The sequence below is a fragment of the Elephantulus edwardii genome, unplaced genomic scaffold (genome assembly GCF_000299155.1).
Source record: "Elephantulus edwardii isolate Elephantulus edwardi_28Jun2011 unplaced genomic scaffold, EleEdw1.0 scaffold00104, whole genome shotgun sequence".
Classification (NCBI taxonomy): Eukaryota; Metazoa; Chordata; class Mammalia; order Macroscelidea; family Macroscelididae; genus Elephantulus; species Elephantulus edwardii.
The window spans coordinates 4,024,944-4,047,798 of record NW_006399854.1 but is presented as its reverse complement, the minus strand read 5'-3'; the positions used below and the strand labels follow the sequence as shown (position 1 = coordinate 4,047,798).

Sequence of the window (22,855 nt, the reverse complement as noted above, 5' to 3'; positions counted from 1 at the left end):
CTCTATGAAGTGGATTGATTCAGTGACTGGGATAATTGGGATGGGAGTGTCAGAGACAGTGCGATTGGCACAGGACAGAGCGGAGTTTAGGGCTGTTTTACATAGGGTCGCTATGAGTCGCAGGCGACTCGACGGCACATAACAACAACAACAACACAACTCTGGCTTGTTTTATTTTCATCAACATAGAAACAAATGAAAAGGAAAAGCAAATACCTTCACCATAAACAAAAAGCTTGATGTTGAAAGGTTGCTGAAAGAAATATTTTAAATAGTCATATTAAACATTTACTCTTAACTTTATAAATAAAAATACAACCTTTATTGCTGAAGAAAATGGAACCAAACTAGCAGTTTAAAGTCACTTTTGAATGAAAGACAGTTCTAACTGCAATTTCTGACAACAGTAGCCTACATCTTAGTAGGAGAAAACTATTATTTTCTAATTTTGTTAAAATTAAATATAGAAAACTCTGAAAGGACAGTGAAAAATGTTTAGGCTTGTAAATGGAGAGTGACTACAATGCTCAAATTCGAGTTAAGTCAGCTTGTCTGGCTAGTCATTCAGTTCCATCACTGTCATCCTGCTATTTTTACATAGTGAAACTCAGAAGGACTTTCCTATGTCTGAGATATCACAAGTACAAATAATGGCTTTTGGCTTCACATTGAGACTTAATGTACTCACAATCAGTCAAATGCTTTATCTCCATATTCTTCCTTTTCAATGCTTTTCTGGATCATCTTGATAAATAACTTAAATAACACTACAGAAATACATTTAAAATTATTTTCCATTATATGGGCTCTTTCTTAAAAAACTAGCAAGAGTGTGAAATGATAGACTTTTTTAGAATACAATTAAAAACTGTAAGTCTTTAAACCTCTGACCTTGGGAACTTATATTTTATGAAATAAGACTAAAACTGTAAGAACACTTGACATTATTTACTTTGAAAAAAACAGAATCAAGATGTTCAACAATGGGAAAACAGAGAAATATGTAGTCATTAAAACGGTATTTCTAATAAGTTAAAAATGCCAATATTATTTTATAAAAAACATACATAGGGCTCAAAACAAAGCAGAACACATAAAATATAATGAAATATACATAAACATTAATTATTAATAAGTCTTCTTTCTCTTTCCCCTCTCCCTTTATTTTTAGGGGAGGGCTGGTCTTTTTCAAATATCTTACAATGAGGAACTGAAAGTTCACTTTTAAACATTACTTGAATTTCTCTGTTCTTTGCTGTTAAATAATTGACGTATTACTTAATTTGGCAATAGGCTTATACCCCTGTATGTTCATAGGAATGTTTTACTATTTAATTAATTAAACGAGAGGGATTTTTTAAATTCCAAAATAAGAAGCAATAATGAGGAGAGGTGAAGAAGTAGGAAAGATTCAATGAGGACTTGATAAGACAGAGTGATAATGGCATAGATCAACAGTAATTTTTATATAAAATATAACATACATGAAATATTATATAAAACACAAGGTACATGAATGAGACACAATGTATATGAATAACTGTATATAAACCAATTAAAAAGTGTAAAGTAAAAAAAGAAGCAATGACGACAAGTCATACAGCAATCAGTCATTGTTGTGGATCTTCAAACGGGTTTTCAGAGGTTGTAATTCGCTTGAGAAGAGACTGCCCATCTGTTCACAGAGCAGGTGGTGGATCTGAACTGAATGTCTTTGGCTTGGCAGTGCAACTCCTTACCCTGTAGACTACCAGAATTCCCTAAATTAATAGCATATCCTTATATAATAGGACTGACATGAAAGTTGTGAAATTATTCTACAGGAACTCATACAAGCAGCATAATCTTCCTTAAATAAATAAAAGCAGCCATTAGCAATCTATTTTAGGAAAATATATTTTGGTATTAAATAATTCAATGCTATGTTTTAAGGGGGTACAGAAGGGTTGTAAATCTTAATCAAGTAAATTGGGGGGAAATTCCTTCTTTAATGTACCATCAAGGCACACTTTAGTGTTATTTTGGCTAGAGCAAGCATTTGGCCTCCACAGGAAACATTTGGAAAGCTGCTTTCCATGAAGTCGTGGAATATTTCCAGCATGTTACGCCAGCGTTCTGTCTGTTCTGCATTTTTTCCTCAATGAAATAGGACAATTAATAAACTCTGGGTACAGTACAAAGCCCAAGTTTCAGCAGCAGCAATATTATCTTTGGATCTAGATTGAGGGACATAAGTTATTCAAATACAGTTCAACTCTCAGAAAGCTGGCCATTTGGAATGTATTCTTATTATTTTTAAATTTCTTTTCCTTCTTGTGTTTTCCATCATTTTCCTCTCACTTTTTTTCTCCTTAACGTGTCCATGAAGGTCATTCTTTAATTGAGTGTTTACTATGCAATTTTATTGCCACTTCTGATCTTTCTTGATGTATATTTAGACATCAGTTTATAAACCATATATGGCATACTTTTGGGGCACTTGACATGGTATAAGAAAATAGGGGAGTATTTTACTTTCAACTAGAACAGAGGCTATGATAGTATCAGTATAGAGAAGGATCCCAATATGATATTTGTCTCTATGGTGAACAGTATTGTTGTTGTTGTTAAGTGCTGTAGAGTCGCAGGCGTCTCATAGTGATCCTATGAACGAAAGGACACTTCCTGTATAACTTCCATCCTTTCTCCAGGTTCATAGGGTTTCCAGAGGCAAGCTATTGTGGAAGTGGATGGGATGCCACCCCTGCTTCCAAACTTGTGTTAATAGGGGAGCTTCACCAAACACTGTACACCATGGGTAACAGTATTCGGCTTCACAGCAACCACGAGTTACATCTGTACAGCAAGTACATAGTGAACAACAGTGAACACTACTTAGATTCAAATCCTACAAATGCTACCCATCCCATAGAGATAACATGAAAAAAGTATAAAGACAAAACAGAAAGTAAACACTGCCAATTTTGAAAATGCAAACCACAGAAAACAAGTTATAGGAGAAAGGAGAGGGTAAATGAAAGAATCTGTTGTTGCTGAGTGTCACATAATTGATTTTGATCCATATTGTCCCACAAGGTTTTCTTGGTGATAATCTTTATAGATGTAGGAATAATTCTATAGATGTAGGAATAATTCTAATCCCTTAACATGGTGCCAGAATTCTCAGAACTCAGGAGAAAGTGAAGATTGGGCTAGTAGACTTTCATTTCATGTCCTTATTTCTAGCAGGAAAATAACAAGACCGACTATCTGTGAATCTGGAGTTCTTTTAGTTTACTTTCTGTCAAGAATAAGCTTCCATATTTCTGTAAGGATGAGGATATAGTAACATAATGGATGAGAAAGTGGATTCTGGAATTAGATGAGATGATTTAGTAACAATTGTGTAATCAAGAGCAAATTAATCTCTCAGAGTTTTGTAATCTCTAAAATGGATATAATAATATTTACCTCAAATGGTTATAGTGAGCTCTGGTGGCCTAGTGGGTATAGAACTATGCTGCCAACTCAAAGGTAAGTGGTTTGAATCCACCAGTTGCTGTGTGGGAGAAAGATGTGCAATCTCCTCTCCTGTGAGTTACAGGCTCTGAACAACCCACTGGAATCCAATACTGAGTTCGTTCCAATTCTGTGACAATGAGTTGAGTTGATGACTACTGTGAAATTAATACATGTAAACTAGTTAAAAGAACTATAAGCACACAGTAAACTCAATAAATGTTAACTCTAAAGAAAGGAAAACTACAGTTTAAAAGTGATATATGATTGGGTATTTTGGTTATGACAAGAGTCCAGAATGAAGGTTGCATAGTGGAGTGTACTCGGGGCGGGGTGGGGTTGTATACCATTGAAGGAATTTTTTTTTTGGGGGGGAGGGAGAAAAATGCAAAAATTAATAAATAGAAATCCAAAATCTCTGTAAATGTTCATTAAAATTAATAAAATTTAATAAAAATAAGAAATAAAAAATTAAATAAAAACAAATGCTTTAAACTTAAATTTTAAAAATAATGCCCCTATTTCAAAACAAAGTTCCTCATTTAGTAGTCTGCTGACTGCTGGTTCAGCCATTCCACAATCTTGTGATATTTCCATCTATGACTAAATTTTCCTATTCTAAGATGAAATAGAAGTTTTTGTTGTGAAATCTCACTGTCTTATCCTTTTCTCCCCCACTGTTCCTCTCCTACCAATGATGTGGAGCACATTATCATACCTTCATCTGTAACTCAGAATTAAGTCTGCCTTCCCAAGTTTATATGAAAGATATAGGTACACACATACCTGCACCTCAATCTAAGCCAAACCAAAGCAATCTGAAATATACACAATATAAGAATTTGTGTCCTCTCATTAACAGTATAAAAAACATATAACACGCATAATTTCCTACATATTCTCAAGTAGACATGGATGAGCATTTAAAGATCTCTTCAAACAATGGTCCCCCAAATGAAAGAAATTGTTATCTTTTTGCTTCATTGAACACTTCTATTGTTAATAAGGAGAAAACTTAAGAGGTAAAACACCACATGCCATTAAACTGGCATTAGAGCCCTCACAAAGCATCACTTTCGTGTCACCAAAATAGAAATTTTATGTGAGCCAGTAGTCACAATTTCAGTGGTAAACTCATTGGCATGTAAGATTTTGGTACATAAAACATGATTTTCAACCACCAGTTGCCACAGAGTAAATTTTGCTCCATAGAGTTTTCAAAAAGACACTCCCTGATGGGACAATGGCAAGCACTGTGACAGGAGAAGTTGTCAGTTGGAACCCATCAGCTGAGCAGTGGGACAAAGATGTTGCTGTGCTTCCATAAAGATTATGCCTTGGAAACACTACTGGGCAGTTCTATTCTGTTCCATAGTCGAATTGCCAGAATCAGCTCAAGGGCACATAACCATAGTGTTTTGTCTTAGTTTTTGTGTGATTATTTTTAAAAATATTACTGTGGTTTAAGTTTACAAAGTGTATTTTTAAATCAATCACACATGCACACATTGTTTCATAATAATACCTACCATATCTGATCAGCCATTCATTCTGTGTTGTCTTTACCCATCTTAAGTGTTGTTGCTGTTGTGTACCGCTGAGTCAGAATCAACTCTAGGTGACCCTTGAGCAGGTTTTCAGAGGCAATTTAATCACTTGGGAAGAGACTGCCTATCTTTCTCCCATGGAGCAACTGGCGGATTTGAACTGTGAGCCTTTGGGATTGCAGCACAGTTACTTAATTAATTTTCTATTCCCCTCCACTATTCTTTTCTGATAACCATACTAGAATGATTCTCTCTGTATGTAAACCTTTCTTTAGGTTTTTATCAAGGTTACTTTGTAGAATATTTGTCCTTTTGTGACTGTACTACTTCGCTCAGCATAATATCTTTTAGATGAATCTATTTTAGGTAGTGTTTCATTCATTCTTCGTTGTCTTTCATGTTGTGTAGTACTCCATTGTATGAATGCATCGTTTCTCTAGTCATTGATTGCTGGGCACTTGGGTTGTTTAATTTCTTTGCTATTGTGAACAATGCTGAAACGAACATGTGTGTAAAGATATCTGTTTGCGACACAGGTTTTATTTCCTGTGGAAAAGCTGAATCTAAATATATTTTTTATATTCAGCTTTTTAAGGAAATGCCATACTGCTTTCTATACACACCGCACCACTTTATATTCCTACCAGAAAAGTCCAGTTGCAATCTCTTAACACCCTCACCAGCATTTTTTGTTTATAGTCTTACTGAACTTCATTTGTTACTGTTGCTAAGGTGAGATGGTGTCTCCTTGTTTTAATTTGCATCTCTTTAACAGTTAAGGAGCTCTGTTGGCCTAAAGGATAAGAATTTGGCAACCCAAAAGGAAGTTCTTTGGATTTATCCAGCTGCTCTGAAAAGGTGAAAAGGTGGATAATCTCAGGTGCTGTTTACAGCCTCTTAAACTTGCTGGAGGGCCAGCTAGGAGATTCCCACATGTTGGAATGCTGAACCCTCTTGGTGAGTGTAATCCTGTTTGCTTTGGTGGTGTATCAAGTTACACTAACCAAAAGGCTTAGTTTCAAAAGACAGTTCAAATCTACCAGTGGTCCAAAGGAGAACCACTTCCTTGAGAAAACCAATGCCTCTGAAACTCAATGAAAGGTGACTATGAGTAGGAACCAACTGGACTGCAGTGGGATATTTGAGACTTCTTTCCAAATAGGGTTTTGTTATGATAATAAGGTCATATCAGTGACAGGTGTGTTTTAAAAATAATCACTACTGAATGATAAGAAGAACAGACAAGACACAAAGATATGCACAAAGCAGGTGTCAGATAAGGGGAAAGGCAGATACCACATGGTGATCCCCAAGGTCTATAAAAGCTGAGACAAATAACTTTCTTTAGAACTAGCAGAAGGTCCTCTCCTATAATCAGTGTCCTTATATCACACTTCTAGTCTCCCACACTGTTAGAACATAAGTTTTTGTTCTTTAAAGCCAGCCATTTGTATTCCTCCTATACTAAACACTTTGACACAATGAATTAGCCATTTCCTGGAGGCATGGACCAAGTTTTGACTTTTAAAAATCATCCTTTCCTGGATAAAATAATACAAAAGATGTGCTGGTATATCTTTACATTGTTCCTCATTTTTCTTGCATTTCATAGATAATTCATTTTTCTACAAATTGAAGATTTGTGGCAACCTTGTATTAAGTCTTATCAGTGGCACTTTTTTCCTAACAGCTAGTACTCAATTCGGGTTTCTGTGCCTTATTTTGGCAACTCTCATAATATTCAAACTTTTTCATAATTCTGTTGCACACTGTGAATAGATTGCAGTATGGTTTTGACATACATTTTACACGTACAGGCAAACATATTTTTGTGAAACTATTTCTTTTAATCATCCATTCATTGCTACTGGAGCTGACTCATAGCGGACCCTCCTCTGGTTTTCAGAGGCTATAAATTGCACAGGAAGAGAACGCCCATCTTCCTGCAGAGGAACAAATGGTGTAGTAAAACTGCTATCTGCCTTTGAGTTGGCAGCTGTGGCCTAGCAAATAAGGAGCTGCATTGACCTCCACTATTTGCTCTGTGGGAGAAAGATCATTTCCTCCCATGCAAATTACAGCCTCTCAAAATCCTCTGGAGGGTCAGCTGTAAGTCAGTTGTGACTTGATTGCAGTAAATTTTTTTATATTTATGGTAATACCTTCTTTATCACGATTGTCTGGAACATAACCTGTAATAACACCTTCATGATATGCCTGAACTAAAATTTCTCCACCTTATAGACTAGCACCAATATAAGAATAGCACAAAAAATGCTAAAATCTCAAGAATAATTTAACTAGCAAGTATACATTACCATCATTCAGAGTCCATCTTTTTGCCTCTCAATGTACTGTGAAAATGAAAAATAGTATGTGATCATAAAATTTAAAAGAATAACAAACTCACCTAAATCCAAGGATACCTGTATTAGCCATAACAAAAGCTAAGCCAAGGATACCACTTCCCATGATAGCATTCATCAAATTAAACACTGAGAAGCCAAATGAGGAGCCCTGTCTGTGACGTTCCTGTAAGCACATAAATTTACTGTGTTAAATGTTTATATAGAAAACTTGGACTCGGCATTGAAAAATGATGAAGAAAATCTCTTGTAAATTGCCAGACAGTGTTATACAGCAGTTGCTCATCCAGCACTGATTTCCTTTCTACCTGCAGGAGTATAATGCAACTCCAGGAGTACAGTGTTAACGAAAAAAATAATATTCCCTACTATAGAGGCCAGGTAGCCTTAAGGAAGAGCCATGGCTAACCTTGTGACTGCAGGAGATAAAGACAGGACAGAAATGTGTTGCTTCAGGAATGAAATCTAGAGGTGGAGAATTCTTGACTCAGATTGGGACTGCTGGAATAAACTGGTACTCCCAAACTACTGGGATCACAAAACTAACCATTATTGATAGACTTACTGAATTGCGTTCAACCAGCTAGAACCATAGCTGCGAACATAAAACAGATAGGAATAACTCACATTGCACTGGCAGAACACCTCTGACAACACTCTTTCTCAAAAGAACATTTGGGATCAAAGTCCTAGAAACTGTCACTGTTGAAGAACTTGAGTTTAAAAGCTGAGTGCTGAGTGCCGACTGCACATTTTTGAATCAGGTCGAACAAGGTATGGCCCTATCGGCAGATCACTTTTATCCTTCAGTATTAATCTGTCAAAATTAAGACGTCGATAGTCCCTCCTTGACAAAGGTGGAGACCAAGTCTTGTGATTATTTTTTTTTTTTTAAAGAACTTACAGTACTGGGGGTGGAAATGGGAAGCTGAGAAAGATGCTAACGAACAGCAATGATTCACTTATCCCCAGGGCCACTCATCCAGTCGGGTCCCGGGTCTTCACCGAGGGTTGCAACTCCTATACCTAAGCCTATAGTTTTAATTCAGCTTCTCTCTGTAGAGCATGATGGGTTTCAAATCACTTTCATGAACTCCACCGTATCTCATCTGAATCTCTGTTAGATCTCATTCCCTTGTTCTGGCAACGGGAAGGATGTGGTTCCCCTTAAGCCTCCCACCATTTCTCCGCCTTATTTCAGCAGCCACTACAGGGAACTGGCGAAGCCTTCAGAGCTCAGAGGGAGCGAAGCCCACTTACGTTGCTTAGCAACGGGCTCGACTCTTCCGCCTCCTCCTCTTCAGGCTGCTGGGCAGAGATATACCAGCCTCGCTCGGCGTCGATGTTCCCCCAGGGTGCCTCCATGCTCTTAGCTTGCCGACAGTCCGGTCCATCTGCAAGACACGACCCTAGGTCCCCCGTCACTAGCAGCGCCAGAGGCGGAGCTACATTCCCGACCCTTCCGGGATCCCGTATCTACAGAAAAAGGGGCGGTGCGATTTGACAACACACCCTCAAGGGCGAACAATGATGATGTCACCGGGTTCCCGCCCATCTACCAACGACCTAGTTCCGGGCGGCGCGGGAGCATGAGGTGAGGGCTTTAGTTAGTGTGCCAACTGCGGGGCGACCCCGAGAGTTGGGGTGATGCATTTGACAAGAAGGCGGCCAAGCTTGAAGGGATTGATGGTCGGTGGTGGGGCGAGTTCGCCTGGGATGACTCTTCACTTCGCACCGCTTGGCAGGGAAACGTCACAAAGTCATCCACCTGCCAGGTTCTGCATTTGTGTCCGGAAACTAAGCAAGTTTCCGCCCCCCCCCCCCATCTTTTTAAAATTTCTTTACTTCAAAACAACTATGAGATATCATCTCACCCCAGTCAGAATAGCAAAATTTAACAGAACAGCAGCAACAAATGCTGGCGAGGTTGTGGAGAAACTGGAACCCTTATTCACTGTTGGTGGGAATGTAAAATGGTGCAACCACTGTGGGAGGCGGTATGGCGCTTTCTCAGAAAGTTGCAAATACAGATACTTTTTGACCCAGCAATTCCACTACTGGGAATATATCCCAAAGAGACCATAACTGACATCCAAGCAGATATATGCACACCCATGTTTATCACGGCTTTGTTCACAATAGCAAGGATTTGGAAACCACCCAGGTGCCCATCAACAAATGAATGGATAGAGAAGCTGTGGTATATTCACACAATGGAATACTATGCTGCATTGAAAAACAAGGAACTCATTCAATATTATTTAAAATGGGTGAGCCTGGAGGACATTATGCTGAGTGAAATATCTCAGTTGCAAAAGGATAAATATTGCATGGTGCCACTGTTGTAAAATGGGACTGATATCAGGGTTGGGGTAAGACTGAGAAAAACTGGATAACTTGTGTATACTGCACTGAAACAGATGAGGGAGTGAACAATTTAAAAGTGATGTATGATAGGGTATTATGGTTATCACAAGAGTCCACAATTAAGGTTGCATAGTGTAATGTACTTGGGGCGGTGGGAGGGGTGCGGGGCGATTGTGTACCAGGGAGGGAGTCTTTCTTTTACTTTTGAAAAGAGAGGAGCGAACTGGGGGGCAGGTAGAGAAGTGCAGCAGTGAATGAATGGAAATCCAAATTCTCTGTAAATGTTCATTAAAATTATTAAAGAAAAAAAACAACCAACAACAACAAAAAAATCTCTTTGCTGTAGATGTTGTTGAGTACCATCAAGTCGGAACCGACTCATAGCTGACCCTGCCCCGGGTTTTCAGAGGAAGTTAATCACACGGGAGGAGATTGTGGATTCGAACCTCATGCCTTCGGGATTGTAGCGCATCTTCTTGCCACTAGACCACCAAAGTTCCCTTCTTTGAGATTCTAGAATGCTGAGTGTCTGATATGGTTAATGGGATTGTTGTTGTTTGCCCTGAGTCCCTTGCAATTCATAGAGACCCTATGTGTAACAGCTCTGAAACCTGCCCTCTCCTGAGTCAACCTTATCATCTCTGACACACCTCCTCCCATTATCCTGGTCACTGAGTTAATCCATCTCAACCAGGGTCTTAGGCATATAATCATCAGGCAGTTCTTGTCAACATAGGTCTACAGGAAAACACAAAAGTCTGCCACACCTTGCTTTTCGCACTTGCCTAGTCATCCTTTACTAGCAAGTAGACTCTGAGTGGGTTATCGATCTGATAAGACACATCTCCTAAAATTAAGAACGTCCATAAAATAGCACAGCATCTCATACTTTAAATGCTCAAAGAAGTATTCTAATGGATATTGCTTGCCGTTGGAAAAGTCATCAATGTAATGATCAGTTCATTTAGAGATGATCCTTTAGCTCAAATTTTAGCCTTCTAATTTCAGAGTTATTACATAAGAAATTGTGGGTGGAGATACTGAGTATAGGGAGGCAAAGAAAGAAATCACTAACATTCTCCTGGTAGCAAGTGGGTTGAAGACAAAAATTTATCATTGCTAATAAAAGTCATCCTATAATGGAAAATACTCCCACACACTTGTAAGAGTATTATTATCTGCACTTAACAGATTATTTGAAACAATAGAATTTATATTTTTATTCTCAGAAGCCTTTTGTGAGCATGTAAGTTTGTAGCTTTAGGATATTTCTTTTAAAATTAATGTCCTTTTTTTTTTAGGATCTTATGGAGGCCATTTGAATTTTCAAGAAGATTTGTGAAAGTGGAAAGCTGTAACATATCTGAATCCAAGTCACTGATTCTACTGTCTTGGGCAATACTGAAACAGAAGCTTAGAACCTCTGAAGTTTTCTTTTTGGGTCAAAGAAAAAAATTCTCAACCATGCCAGAATCCGAAATAAACCAGGGAGATTCTGAGTTGTTTTCACCACCCTCTGATGTTCGAGGAATGACAAAACTTGATAGAACTGCTTTTACAAAGACGATCACCATCCCAGTACTTAAAGTGAGAAAAGAAATAGTCAATAAATTGATGCGATCTCTTAAAAGAGCAGCATTGCAGCGCCCAGGCATAAAGCGTGTGATTGAAGATCCAGAAGACAAAGACAGTAGACTAATTATGTTGGATCCCTATAAAATAGTTTCTCCAGATTCCTTTGACACAACAGAACTCAATATTTTAAAGCAGCTTAATGTCAATCCTCAGATATCTAAATATAACTTGGAATTGACATATGAAAACTTTAAGTCAGAAGAGATCTTGAGAGCTGTGCTTCCCGGAGGCCAGGATGTAACGTCAGGGTTTAGCAGAGTGGGACATATTGCCCACCTGAACCTTCGAGATCACCAGCTACCTTTCAAGCATTTAATTGGTATGTGTGAATTGTTGTTGTTATATGCCGATGAGTGATAGCAACCCTATGTACGAAAGATCTGAACCCTCTCCTGTCCTGTGCCATTCTTATCATCTCTGACATACTCAAGGCCATTTTGTGGCTGTTACTGTGCCGGTCCCATCTCATTGAGGGTCTTTATTTGCTGAGCTTTCACCTTTTCAAGCACTCTGTCCCTTTCCAATGAATATCCCCTCCTAACAACATGCCCAAAATATATGAGACAAAGCTTTGCCATTCTTGCCTCCAAGGAGTACTCTGGCTGCACTTTTTCCGAGACATAGCTGTTCTTTCTTTTGGCAGACCATGGGGTAGTCAGTACTCTTCTCCAAACCCACAACTGATCAAGTTGTTGATTTTGTTGTTACTTGCCATCGAGCTAGAATCGACTCACAGGTGAGTCTCCAGTGGGTTTGCAGAGGCTGTGATTTGCATGGGAGGAGATTGTTCATCATTTTTCTTTGTAGCAGCCAGTGGATTCAAACTATGTGTCTTTGGATTGGCAGCACAGCTCCTTACCACTTGGCTTTTTCTGAGCTCCCTAATGATCAAGTATGATGAAGCATTTATAGCAAATATTAATTTTAGTTTAAAAAAATACTTTTACAAATAGAAAATTACAGAAACAAGCTATGCCCTATTCAGAGTCACAACTCGTTGACAAGAAGTAACGTCATTGTAACTCATGTATGTCAGAGTATAACTGGGCATCAGGGTGGGTTTGGTAGCAGATATTTCTGAAGAAAATCTCCAGGTCTTTATTCCAATGTTCCTCTGGATAGACTCCCACTATCAACCTTTTAATTAGAAGCTCAAACATTAACAGTTAACACTATCCAAGGAACTTGCCCCAGGGTTTTCAGAAAGAATACTGTCATGAGTAGATTATAACTCAGAAACCTTGTACTACAGACAGGACTTGCCCCACATGGAAGTAGCCTGCCATATCTTCTTTGACTGACCTCCTAGCAAGAGCACTCACATCTTCCCACTGTGATTTCTTTTCCAGAGTCATAAACCGTACCAAACCCATTGCTGTCAAGTTTAGTCCGGCTATCAGTAATCCTGTGGCACAGAGTAGAACTGTCTCATAAGGTTTCTACGATTGTGCTAGTGGTAAAAAGTTTAAAGAATTTGCGTGCTAACCACAAGAGGACCTCTTTGAACCTACCAGCTGTTACACAGGGAAATTACGAAGCAGTCAGTTCCGTCCTGCAGGGTCACTGTGAATCGTAATCAAGTTGATGGCACTAGTATTTATTGATTTGGGCTTAGCTCTTTATGGACACCGACTGCCATATCTTTCTCCTTCAGGGCAGCTGGTGGGTTCAGAGCTCCACTCTTGATTATCACTCAAGTGCTTTAACCATAGTGCCACCAACACCTTTTCCAGACTCATCAGCCCCACTGTCATGGACTCAGTTCTGACCTGAACTGCCCCATAGTTTCCAGAGCTGTAAATCTTTGCAGAAATCGACTGCTTAACCTTTCTCTGGACAACTGGTGAGTTAAACTGCCAGCCTATTGTGGAGAACCTGAATTCTAAGTCACAGCACTACCACTGCTCCTTACCCAGAGCCCATACCCATTGCCAGTGAGCTGTGATTCCAGCTCCTTCTGACCCTCCATTTGCTTTCTTCGGCTGTAAATCTTTATGAGAGGAGTTTGCCCATCTTTCTTCAAAGAAGCAGCTGGTGCATCTGAAACCTGACCTTTTGGTTAGCAGCCTGATAATGGTACACTCTAGCCACTAGCGTCCATTGCAGACTCTAAATAAATGTCAGCCCAGGCTTTTGTTTAACTGATTCATTGCTGTGGAGTCCAAACTGATTTGTAGTTGACCCTCCACTGGTTTTTCAGAGATGAAATCACACAGGAGATTGCCCATCTTTTCCCCTGAGAGATGCTGGTGTATTCAAACTGGCTTTTATTTACACCAATATAAAAGCAGATTAAATTTTGACAGAACTTTGATAACTACATTGATCAGAATACATTTTTGATGAACAAAACGTATTAGCTAGTTAAGACTTGAGTCCTGGGTTTCCTAAATTTGAGTGTTGTGAATGACATAATTTACTCATGCTTTTATGAGTTGTGTTTGTTGTTTTTTTTAACACAGCCTCTTCTTTTTTTTTCCCCTATAATTATATTTTATTAATTTTCATAAACATTTACAGAGATTTTGGGTTTCCATTCATTCATTGTTGCACTATAGTCTCTTCTTTGTATCAGGTGCTATGCTTTTCTGCTTTGATGTTCCAGATCTTTTAGAACCTATGTTTTGTTGACCCTGGCTTCCTTAGTCTTTGGGTTAAGAAGGAAGTAGAAAATAAACCAGAAATAGTCCTTGTACCTGTATAATTATTTGCTGTCCATGCAGCTCAATTATTTTGTGTGTGTATATATATATATTTAGTGAGGAACATCTGTTAGAATTTGTGGGAATCATTTTCAACTTTAAAATGGTGCTGCTCAGTATTTTGCATTGGTAAATTTCAGAGCTGCTTTTATGCATTTCCTTTGCTTTTATAAAAGTACAGATAAAGCACAGTGGTAGCATAATAAATACTTAAGTAGATCCTTATCATAGTTCACTCATTCACTCCCTCAGCTCTGACTCATAGCTTAACCCTCCACCTGGTTTCTTATGCAGTAAATGCCATGGGAGGGGACTGCCCCTCTCACCCTCAAAGTTACTGGCGGACTCAAATTGCCAGAGGGGTGTGGCCTTTGAGTTATCAGCATGATTGCCCCTCTATGAGAAAAGAAACTCTGTAATAGGAAAACCAAAGATGTGTCTGAGTTAGAGCAGGCAGTGACTCAGAAAGCCTGGAGTTGACATTTGTGTCCAGGAACAGTGTGATCTGTAGGGAGTTGTGCTGCTAATACAAAAGCCAGGTGCCTCATTTGCAGTTCAAATCCACCAGGGCCTCCTAGGGATTTACAGCCTCAGAAACCCAAGGCGGAGGCTGCTGTGAGTTGGTTTTAACTCATTTGGCAATGAGGGAGAGGGAGTGACACAGTATTAAAGTGGCTAATTCAAAATAAAGACCCTTATACAGTATTAATTTTAAAGCTTTTCTCTAAGACCTTCGGAGTAAGCTTTTTAAACACTTTTGTAACTTCAGGATTGCGTTCTGATACTTGAAGCAGAAGACTCTAAGAGCAATGATTAATTCATTCACTCACTCATCAAGTCAGACCTGACTCATAACTGACCCTCCCGTCGGGTTATTAGAGGCTGTAAATAACACAGGAGGAGATGGTGCACCTTTCTCCCGTAGAGCCCCCGGTAGATTTGAACCATCAGAGAGGTGCCATTTTTGCTTTAGCAGTGCAACTCCCTACAGACTGTGCCATTAGAGAATATGTTAATAATACTCAGAATCAGCGTTTTGTGCTGTGTTGTGTACAAGGACAGAACATAGCATATGCAGTCTTACAAATATTTTTCAAGTGTTACTAAAAATGTACTTTGTTTGATTTAAGGTTACAAATATACTATTTCTGGTACTTAGCATTTTATTATCTTTGTGACTTTTTTGCTCTGGCAAGTATTTGACAAGAAGAATTTAGGTAAATAGAGTTTTATTTAGCTAAAACTGAAAAATCTACATATTTGCTTTATTTGGAAACTTTGTTTTGCTGGCCTTTATTCCCAAAGTGTATGCATTTGTTTCAAGCACACAGTAAAACAAACATTTGGTCTGAGGCCAGTGGGAACAAGCAGATGTTTTGCTAGTGTTTTCTGAGACCATTTGTTGCTAATGTGCTTACATCTGTTTCCGTAATTTCCCAGTATCTTATTTATTGTCTACCTTATTTTTGTCTACTTGTGCTGTCATATTTGAGATTTAATACAAGCATAGACACAAATGTGACTCAAATCCTTCTAAATACTTTCTCTGGAAAATGTTTCCATTACGTACTCTTATGTATGTATTCATTTTGAGTGTATGTGAAGCTGTAGACACTAGTAATCTGCTGAATTTCTAGACTTAAGTGCTGTTTAATAAATCCTAGCTATCTAGCTTTATCTTTTAACAAAGGAAATAGAATTTTTTCAGTTTTATATTTGCCATTTTAATTTTTGCAGTAAATTGGGAGTATTTATTTTAAATGTTTATCATTTGTTTTAGGTCAAGTTATGATAGACAAAAATCCAGGAATCACTTCAGCAGTTAATAAAATCAATAATATTGATAATACTTATAGAAATTTCCAAATGGAAGTACTATCTGGAGAGGAGAACATGCTGACCAAGGTATATATATTTTTGTTATCTCTTACTGTTTATCAAGATTAATTTAGAATCAGAATAGATGATACAAGATTAAAAATATTTTAGCACACAGTGATGAATATGTGAGATTGTGTATATACAGTACACAAATAAGACTGCAAATTCAGTATTACCTTTGAAAACAATGTTGCCATTTTAAATAGGTACATCTTTTACATATGGTTCCATTTGAAGGAATTTATCCTAAGGATATTGTTGGGAAAATTATTTGTTTCAGGGCTTTCACTTTTCTCATTTTTGACTTCCAATAAATTTGAGAATGCTAGATATAAGAATTTTTTTTAAAAAAACCCCAAATCTCTTAACTGTATGTCTGTCATCTTAGACAACAGTGTATATGTAGTATGTGAACTTTTGTGCCTAAACTAAGAAATATATTATTCTTTCATTTGACAAAATGTTTAATAACTAAGATTACTCTTTAAAATGTTAGAAATGTCATTTAAATAAATTTTATAAAATCTGGGAATGAGTTTATGAAAAAGAATTAGCTTTTAGGTTTTTGGATCACATAGGCTTGGTGAGTATTTTTCAAAATTTCATAAGAAGCCCTTAAACTATGATGATTATTTTTAATGCAGATGAAATAACAAGGAATAATTGAGTAGGGTGCTTGGTGTCAGACCTCAGACGCCAGAGCCCATGTGTATGTAGTCTTTTCCCCTGCCTACTGCTTGTGAATAATGTTTGAGTCTGTCATGACAAGTAAGATTTGAATTAGAATCATTTGATAATAACAGTCCATATTTCAGCTTACACCAAGTTATATACATTAGTTGTTGTTAGATGCTGTCAAGTTGTGTACAACTAATAGCAACCCTGTGAACACAAGATCTGAACCCGATCCTATCCTGTGCCATCCTGACACTTCCTGACAAACAAGAGCCTATTACAGCAGTCACTGTGTCAGTCCACCTGGTTGAAGTTCTTTATCTCCTTTGCTGACCCTCCACCCTTCCCAACATCATTTCCCTCACCAAGGAATAGTTCCTCCTAGCAACATGTCCAAAGTATGTGAGGCAAAGCCTCCAAAGAATACTCTGGCCGCACCCTCTCCAAGACACATCTGTTCGTTCTCTTGGCCGTCCATGGGATGTTCAGTGCTCTTCACGTTCACACACATTCAAATTCTTCATTATATGTGAGTTCTACATTGGCAAATTTGCTTACTTCCTAAAATTTATTTGTAATATCAAAATCATTACTCAGAATGCTTTCATAGTCATTTGGACATGCATAGAATGTGAGAGAATTGGAATTGTCCAGTGAGCTCTGATTCTGTATTCATTAATTGTCCACAGGGATTTTATTGAACATAACTTCCATTAGTAATAATGAGACTCCACTAAACATTGTATGCATGTTTTACTCAGTACTGACTGTTAAGGATAAAAGGTAACATTCTTCTCACAGAAAGGATATGAAAGCTCTGAGAAGTACCTGTAGTTTAGTGAGTGTTTATGATTGTTTTCACAAGACAACTAAAGTTCATTTTTAAGACATACTTTTCTTTTTGTATTTAATCTGTAAAACAAAGAAAAAAGATCCAATTCATATAACTGCCCTGCTTCAGATAAAATCACAGTGAAGCTTGACTTGAGGAACTCACACACAATACTGTGACAGGTACGGTAAAAGCTGTGAGAGACAGAACTCAATGGTACTGCCTTATTTTTCTGGATCTCACAGTTTTGTAACTTTGACAGTTATAATAGGGTAGCCAGGATAAGGGCATCAGCATAGACCGCCCCTAACTTGACAAGGAAGAAGAGTCACCATCTACAACATGAGCAACACAAGCTGGTTCCTATGAGCTCATATAGCCACTGTGCTCCTGTGCCTGTGTGTAGTTCTTGGTCTTCCCCACGTTCTCCCTGCTCTGGCTGCTGCTTGTTATTGTTGAGTACTGTTGAGTTGGAACTGATCCACAGCTGACCCTCTGGCAGGTTTTCAGAGACAGAAAATCACGCAGGAGGAGATTGCCCATCTTTCTCCTGCAGAGCAGTTGATGTGTTTGAACTGTGTGCCTTTGGAATTGCAGTGCAGCTTCTTACCACTAGGCCAAAAGAGCCCTGTTGCAATGAACTGTTAAACAGAACTAATAGGCAGTACTCAGGGAACTAACAGGTTACTGTTCAGGTTGGTAACAAGATACAGTTATTTAGTTAACACAGCTTGTCAAATGTGCTCTCTCAGGCCTTCTGACTTTCAGCCTTATGGCTTTGGGCCAGTGTTACAAAGCTTTTTTCTTCCTGCCAGTTATAGCATCTCCCTCCAGCCCTCCAAGGTGCTTTGTCGAAGACCCTCAGCTCTGGTTCCTGCTCAGTGTGGTCCCACATCAGTCAATGGTACTCTGCCACCTCTGCTGCTGCTGGTCTCGATCATCATCTTAGATGGAATTCTTATGTCCGAAAGGACACACTGCATTCTTCACTTCTTGTTTCTTGATAGTAATGAGAATCCCACTTTCTGCCTCTGAACCTACTTACTTTAAGCCTAGGAAAAAGGCACAGTTGACCAATCCCTTCATTAGTAGTCTATACACCTTATTTTTGTGTTCTTATCTGAAAGGTGCAAATTTACCTCATTCACGTTGTTGTTGTTGTTGTTGTTATGTGCCGTCGAGTCATTTGCAACTCACAGCGACCCTATGTACAACAGCCCTAAACCCTGCTCTATCCTCTGCCAATAGCACCACCTCTGACACGCCCATCCCGATTACCGCAGTCACCGAATCAATCCATCTCATAGAGGGTCTTCCCCTCCTGCACCGTCCCTCCACCCTCCCAAGCATGATGTCCCTCTCCAAGGACCTGTGCCTCCTTGCAATATGCCCAAAGTATGTCAGACGAAGCCCCAGAATCCTTGCCTCCAAGGAGTTGCTTGGTTTAATCCTCTCCAGGATGAATCTGTTTATTTTCTTGGCAGTCCATGGTACATTCAATACTCTTCTCCAGCACCACAGCTCAAAGGCATCAATTCTCCTTCTGTCCTCCCTAGTCATTGTCCAACTCTCTGATGCATAACAAGTGATTGCAAAGACCATGGTCTGTGTCAGGCAGGCACACTTTAGTCTCCAGAGAGACACTGTTGCTCTTGAGTACTTTAGAGAGGTCCCTAACAGCAGACTTTCCCATCGCAATACATCTTTTCATTTCTTGGCTGCTGGTGCCGAGTGTTGACCATGGAGCCGAGTAAACTGATGCTGTGAACAATCTCAATCTCTTCACCATCCATCCAGATGCTGCCAATTGGTCCAGTGGTGAGAATCTTTGTCTTCTTGACATTGAGCCTCAGTCCATACTGAAGGCTGCAGTCCTTGACCCTCTGCAGAAAGTGCATGAGGTCCTCCTCAGTTTCAGAAAGCAGGGTTGTATCATCTGCATAAGGCAGATTATTAATAGATCTTCCACCAATCCTGATGCCACAATTCTCCTCATAGAGCCCAGTCTCCGGGATAATCTGCTCTGCATACAGGTTGAAGAGGTATGGAGACAGGACACATCCCTGGCGTACACCATTCCCAATTTTGAACCATGCAGTATTACCCTGCTCTGTTCTGACAGTTGTCTCTTGGTCCAAGTATAGGTTTCGCATTAGCACAATTAAATGTTCTGGGATTCCCATTCTTCTCAGAGTCAGCCACAGTTTGTTATGATCTACACAGTCAAACGCCTTTGCATAATCAATGAAACACAGACATTTCTTCTGGTATTCCCTGCTTTCAGCTAAGATCCATCTAATATCAGCTACAATATCCCTAGTACCATGACCCCATCTAAACCCAGCCTGGACTTCTGGCAGTTCTCTGCTGATGTGTTGTTCCAGTCGGTTTTGGATAATCTTCAGTAGAATCTTGCTTGCATGTGAAATCAATGATATTGTTCTATAGTTTCCACACTCTGTTGGGTTACCCTTCTTTGGAATGAGAGCAAATATAGATCTCTTCGAGTCAGTTGGCCAAGTGGTTGTTCTCCAGATTTCTTGGCACAACTTGGTGAGCACATCCAGGGCAGCATCTGTTAGCTGTACTACGTCAATTGGTATACCATCTATTCCTGGGGCCTTATATTTTGCTATTTCCTTCAAAGCAGCTTCAACTTCTTCCTTCATCACCAAAGGTGAATAATCATTCACATGATTAGCCATGTAATGAACATCAAATACAATGTCTAGAACAGAGAGATGGAATAATTGACTATAGCAAAAGGATATAATCTTACTACTTAGGCAATCTATTACTTGTTTTAGTGGAAAGTATTTGTTTCCTCTCTGACAGGTTTTCACCTACATGGCTTCTTTCACAGGTTTTATTATATGTACTGTCTAGATTCCTAGAACTTAAAAACTCTTGCCTTTTATTTCTTCATCCATAAAATGAGGGCCTTAAAATGATAGCTGAAAAGTCATTATTGTTAAGGTGTCGAGTTGAGTAAGAACCTTTGAACAGCAGATCTGAACCCTGTCCTATCCTGTGCCATTCTCACACTTCCTAACACATTAGAGCCCATTGGAGTAGTTAAGTGTGTAATCCCCCTAGTTAAGGGTCTTTCTCTCCTTTGCTGACCTTCCACCCTTCCCAGCACCACGTCCCTCCTAAAGAATAGCCCCTCCGAGCAGCATGCCCGAAGTATGTGAGGCAAAGCCTCATCATCCTTGCTTTCAAAGAACACTCTGGTTGTAACCTCTCCAAAAGAACAAACATTACATGAGAATATTATAGCAAATATGTAAAGTCATAGTCCATGACTATAATTTCAGTTTTTTATCATGTATATTATAATTAGGATCCCTGCTGGAACAGTGTTTAAAGCATTTGGCTGCTAACCAAAAGGTTAGTGGTTTGAACCCACCAGCCTTTCTGTGGGAGAAAGATGAGGCTGTTTTCTTCTGTAAATATTTACAGCCTTGCTAACCCAGTGAGGCAGTTCTACTCGTTTTTAAATCAGAATTGGCTTGATGAACATGGATGTGGTGATAGGTTATAAGGTAATCCCAAAAGAAAATTTCTTTTTTTTCAAGACTTAGCTTCATTGTAGATATTTAGCTTACTCTTGAAAAGTGAAATTTAGAAGAGGAAACAGAAATGGTAATTATTTTTTCATCCTATACACTGGCTCTAATTTTTAGAAATAAAACTTAAGTCCAAGTCAAAAAACAGCACAGATACTTTGATATTCAGTGACATGATATATCTGTTGTGGATCTATCTCTCTTATAAATTGAAAACCAAAATAAGAGGGAAAATGTGTTTACTCTATACATGTGCTGTCCACAACGTGGACGTAAGTGTGTTATGTCCAGGGAAAGGTTTTCTTTCCCTCCTCTACCTAGTGACACAAGAGATTATTAAACCTTTCATTTAGCATTATCTGAAATATTACTAATGTTATTTAGGAACTATTGTACAGCCAAGGGAGCTCTGGTGGCCTAGTGGATAAGGAGTTGTGCTTCTAACACGAAGGCCAGCCGACTGAATACCCTGTCTGCTTCTGGGGAGAAAGATGGAAGTCTCCTTCCATGCAATTTACATCCTCTGAAAACCTGCTGGAAGATCAGTTCTAAATTGATTCTGACTTCATAGAAATAACTGACTCCTTTTGATTACTTAGAACTCTTTGACAGAGAGAGCCACTGACTTTGAGGAGATCACTTTTCTCAGCAGTCTAATGCAAGACATTAACTGGTATTTACCTATAGTGTAAATAACCAGGATTACAGTTAAAGTGACTTTAAATGCACTGTTACTTACACTTACTAGTAAATGTGTGTGTGTGTGTGTGTGTGTGTGTGTGTGTGTGTGTGTGTAAACCAGGTTAACTGTTTTTTAATTAATTCCAATTCATGACAACTCCATATGTGTGCCAGAGTAGAACTGTGCTCTATAGGTTTTCCATGACTAATAGTTTTGAAAGTAGATAGAGCTGCTTCTGAGTAGATTTGAACTTTTGCAACCTTTTTGTCAGCAGCCAAGCACAGTATCGGTCCCTCTTACGTACATATGTATATTTTAAAGTCAGTATCGTGACTGGCATTTAAGACTAACCTCATTAATCACAACCATGATTCTTTTTTTCAGGTGCGAGAAAACAACCATAGCTATGAATTTGATTTTGCAAAAGTCTATTGGAATCCTCGTCTCTCTACAGAACACAGCCGTATCACAGAACTTCTCAAACCTGGAGATGTTCTGTTTGATGTTTTTGCTGGAGTTGGGCCCTTTGTCATACCAGTAGCAAAGAAAAATTGTACCGTATTTGCCAATGATCTCAACCCTGAATCCCATAAATGGCTGTTGCACAACTGTAAATTAAATAAAGTAGACCAAAAGGTAAAAGTCTTTAACTTGGATGGGAAAGACTTCCTCCAAGGACCAGTCAGAGAAGAGTTAATGCAGCAGTTGGGACCACTGTCAAAAGAGAGAAACCATTCTGTGCACATTGTTATGAACCTGCCAGCAAAGGCTATCGAGTTTCTGAGTGCCTTCAAATCTCTGTTAGATGGGCCACCTTGTCGCCATGAGCTCCTTCCCATAGTGCACTGTTACAGCTTTTCCAAAGATGCTAATCCTGCTGAGGATGTTCGGCAGCAAGCTGGAGCTGTGCTAGGTGTTCCCCTGGAGGCTTGCAGCTCAGTACACCTAGTAAGAAATGTGGCCCCCAATAAGGAAATGCTGTGCATCACCTTTCAGATTCCTGCTCATATCCTCTACAAGACGCAGGCCACAAATCTAGGTAAGCAAGCTCTGGGAAAGTCAGTGTAAACTATAATTCCTGTGATGTCGCTTTCTTTTTTT

General features: G+C 38.9%; 2 protein-coding genes across 2 annotated transcripts in view; one reads left to right on the top strand and one right to left on the bottom strand.

Annotated features, from left to right (window-relative positions):
- Nucleotides 1-8,779, bottom strand: part of SLC38A6 (solute carrier family 38, member 6) — an 83,443-nt gene extending 74,664 nt beyond the window's left edge. The window contains exons 1-2 of the mRNA XM_006891783.1: nucleotides 8,672-8,779; nucleotides 7,456-7,577 (exon numbers count right to left, since the gene is read on the bottom strand). Of these exons, the coding sequence (XP_006891845.1) occupies nucleotides 7,456-7,577; nucleotides 8,672-8,776 (227 nt within the window). The 5' untranslated portion in view covers nucleotides 8,777-8,779. The remainder of the gene's footprint in view (nucleotides 1-7,455; nucleotides 7,578-8,671) is intronic.
- Nucleotides 8,780-9,000: 221 nt separating this feature from the next.
- The window catches only part of TRMT5 (tRNA methyltransferase 5), a 15,100-nt gene continuing 1,245 nt past the window's right edge, over nucleotides 9,001-22,855 (top strand). The window contains exons 1-4 of the mRNA XM_006891824.1: nucleotides 9,001-9,005; nucleotides 11,080-11,732; nucleotides 15,896-16,020; nucleotides 22,139-22,793. Coding sequence (XP_006891886.1) covers nucleotides 9,001-9,005; nucleotides 11,080-11,732; nucleotides 15,896-16,020; nucleotides 22,139-22,793 — 1,438 coding nt within the window. The remainder of the gene's footprint in view (nucleotides 9,006-11,079; nucleotides 11,733-15,895; nucleotides 16,021-22,138; nucleotides 22,794-22,855) is intronic.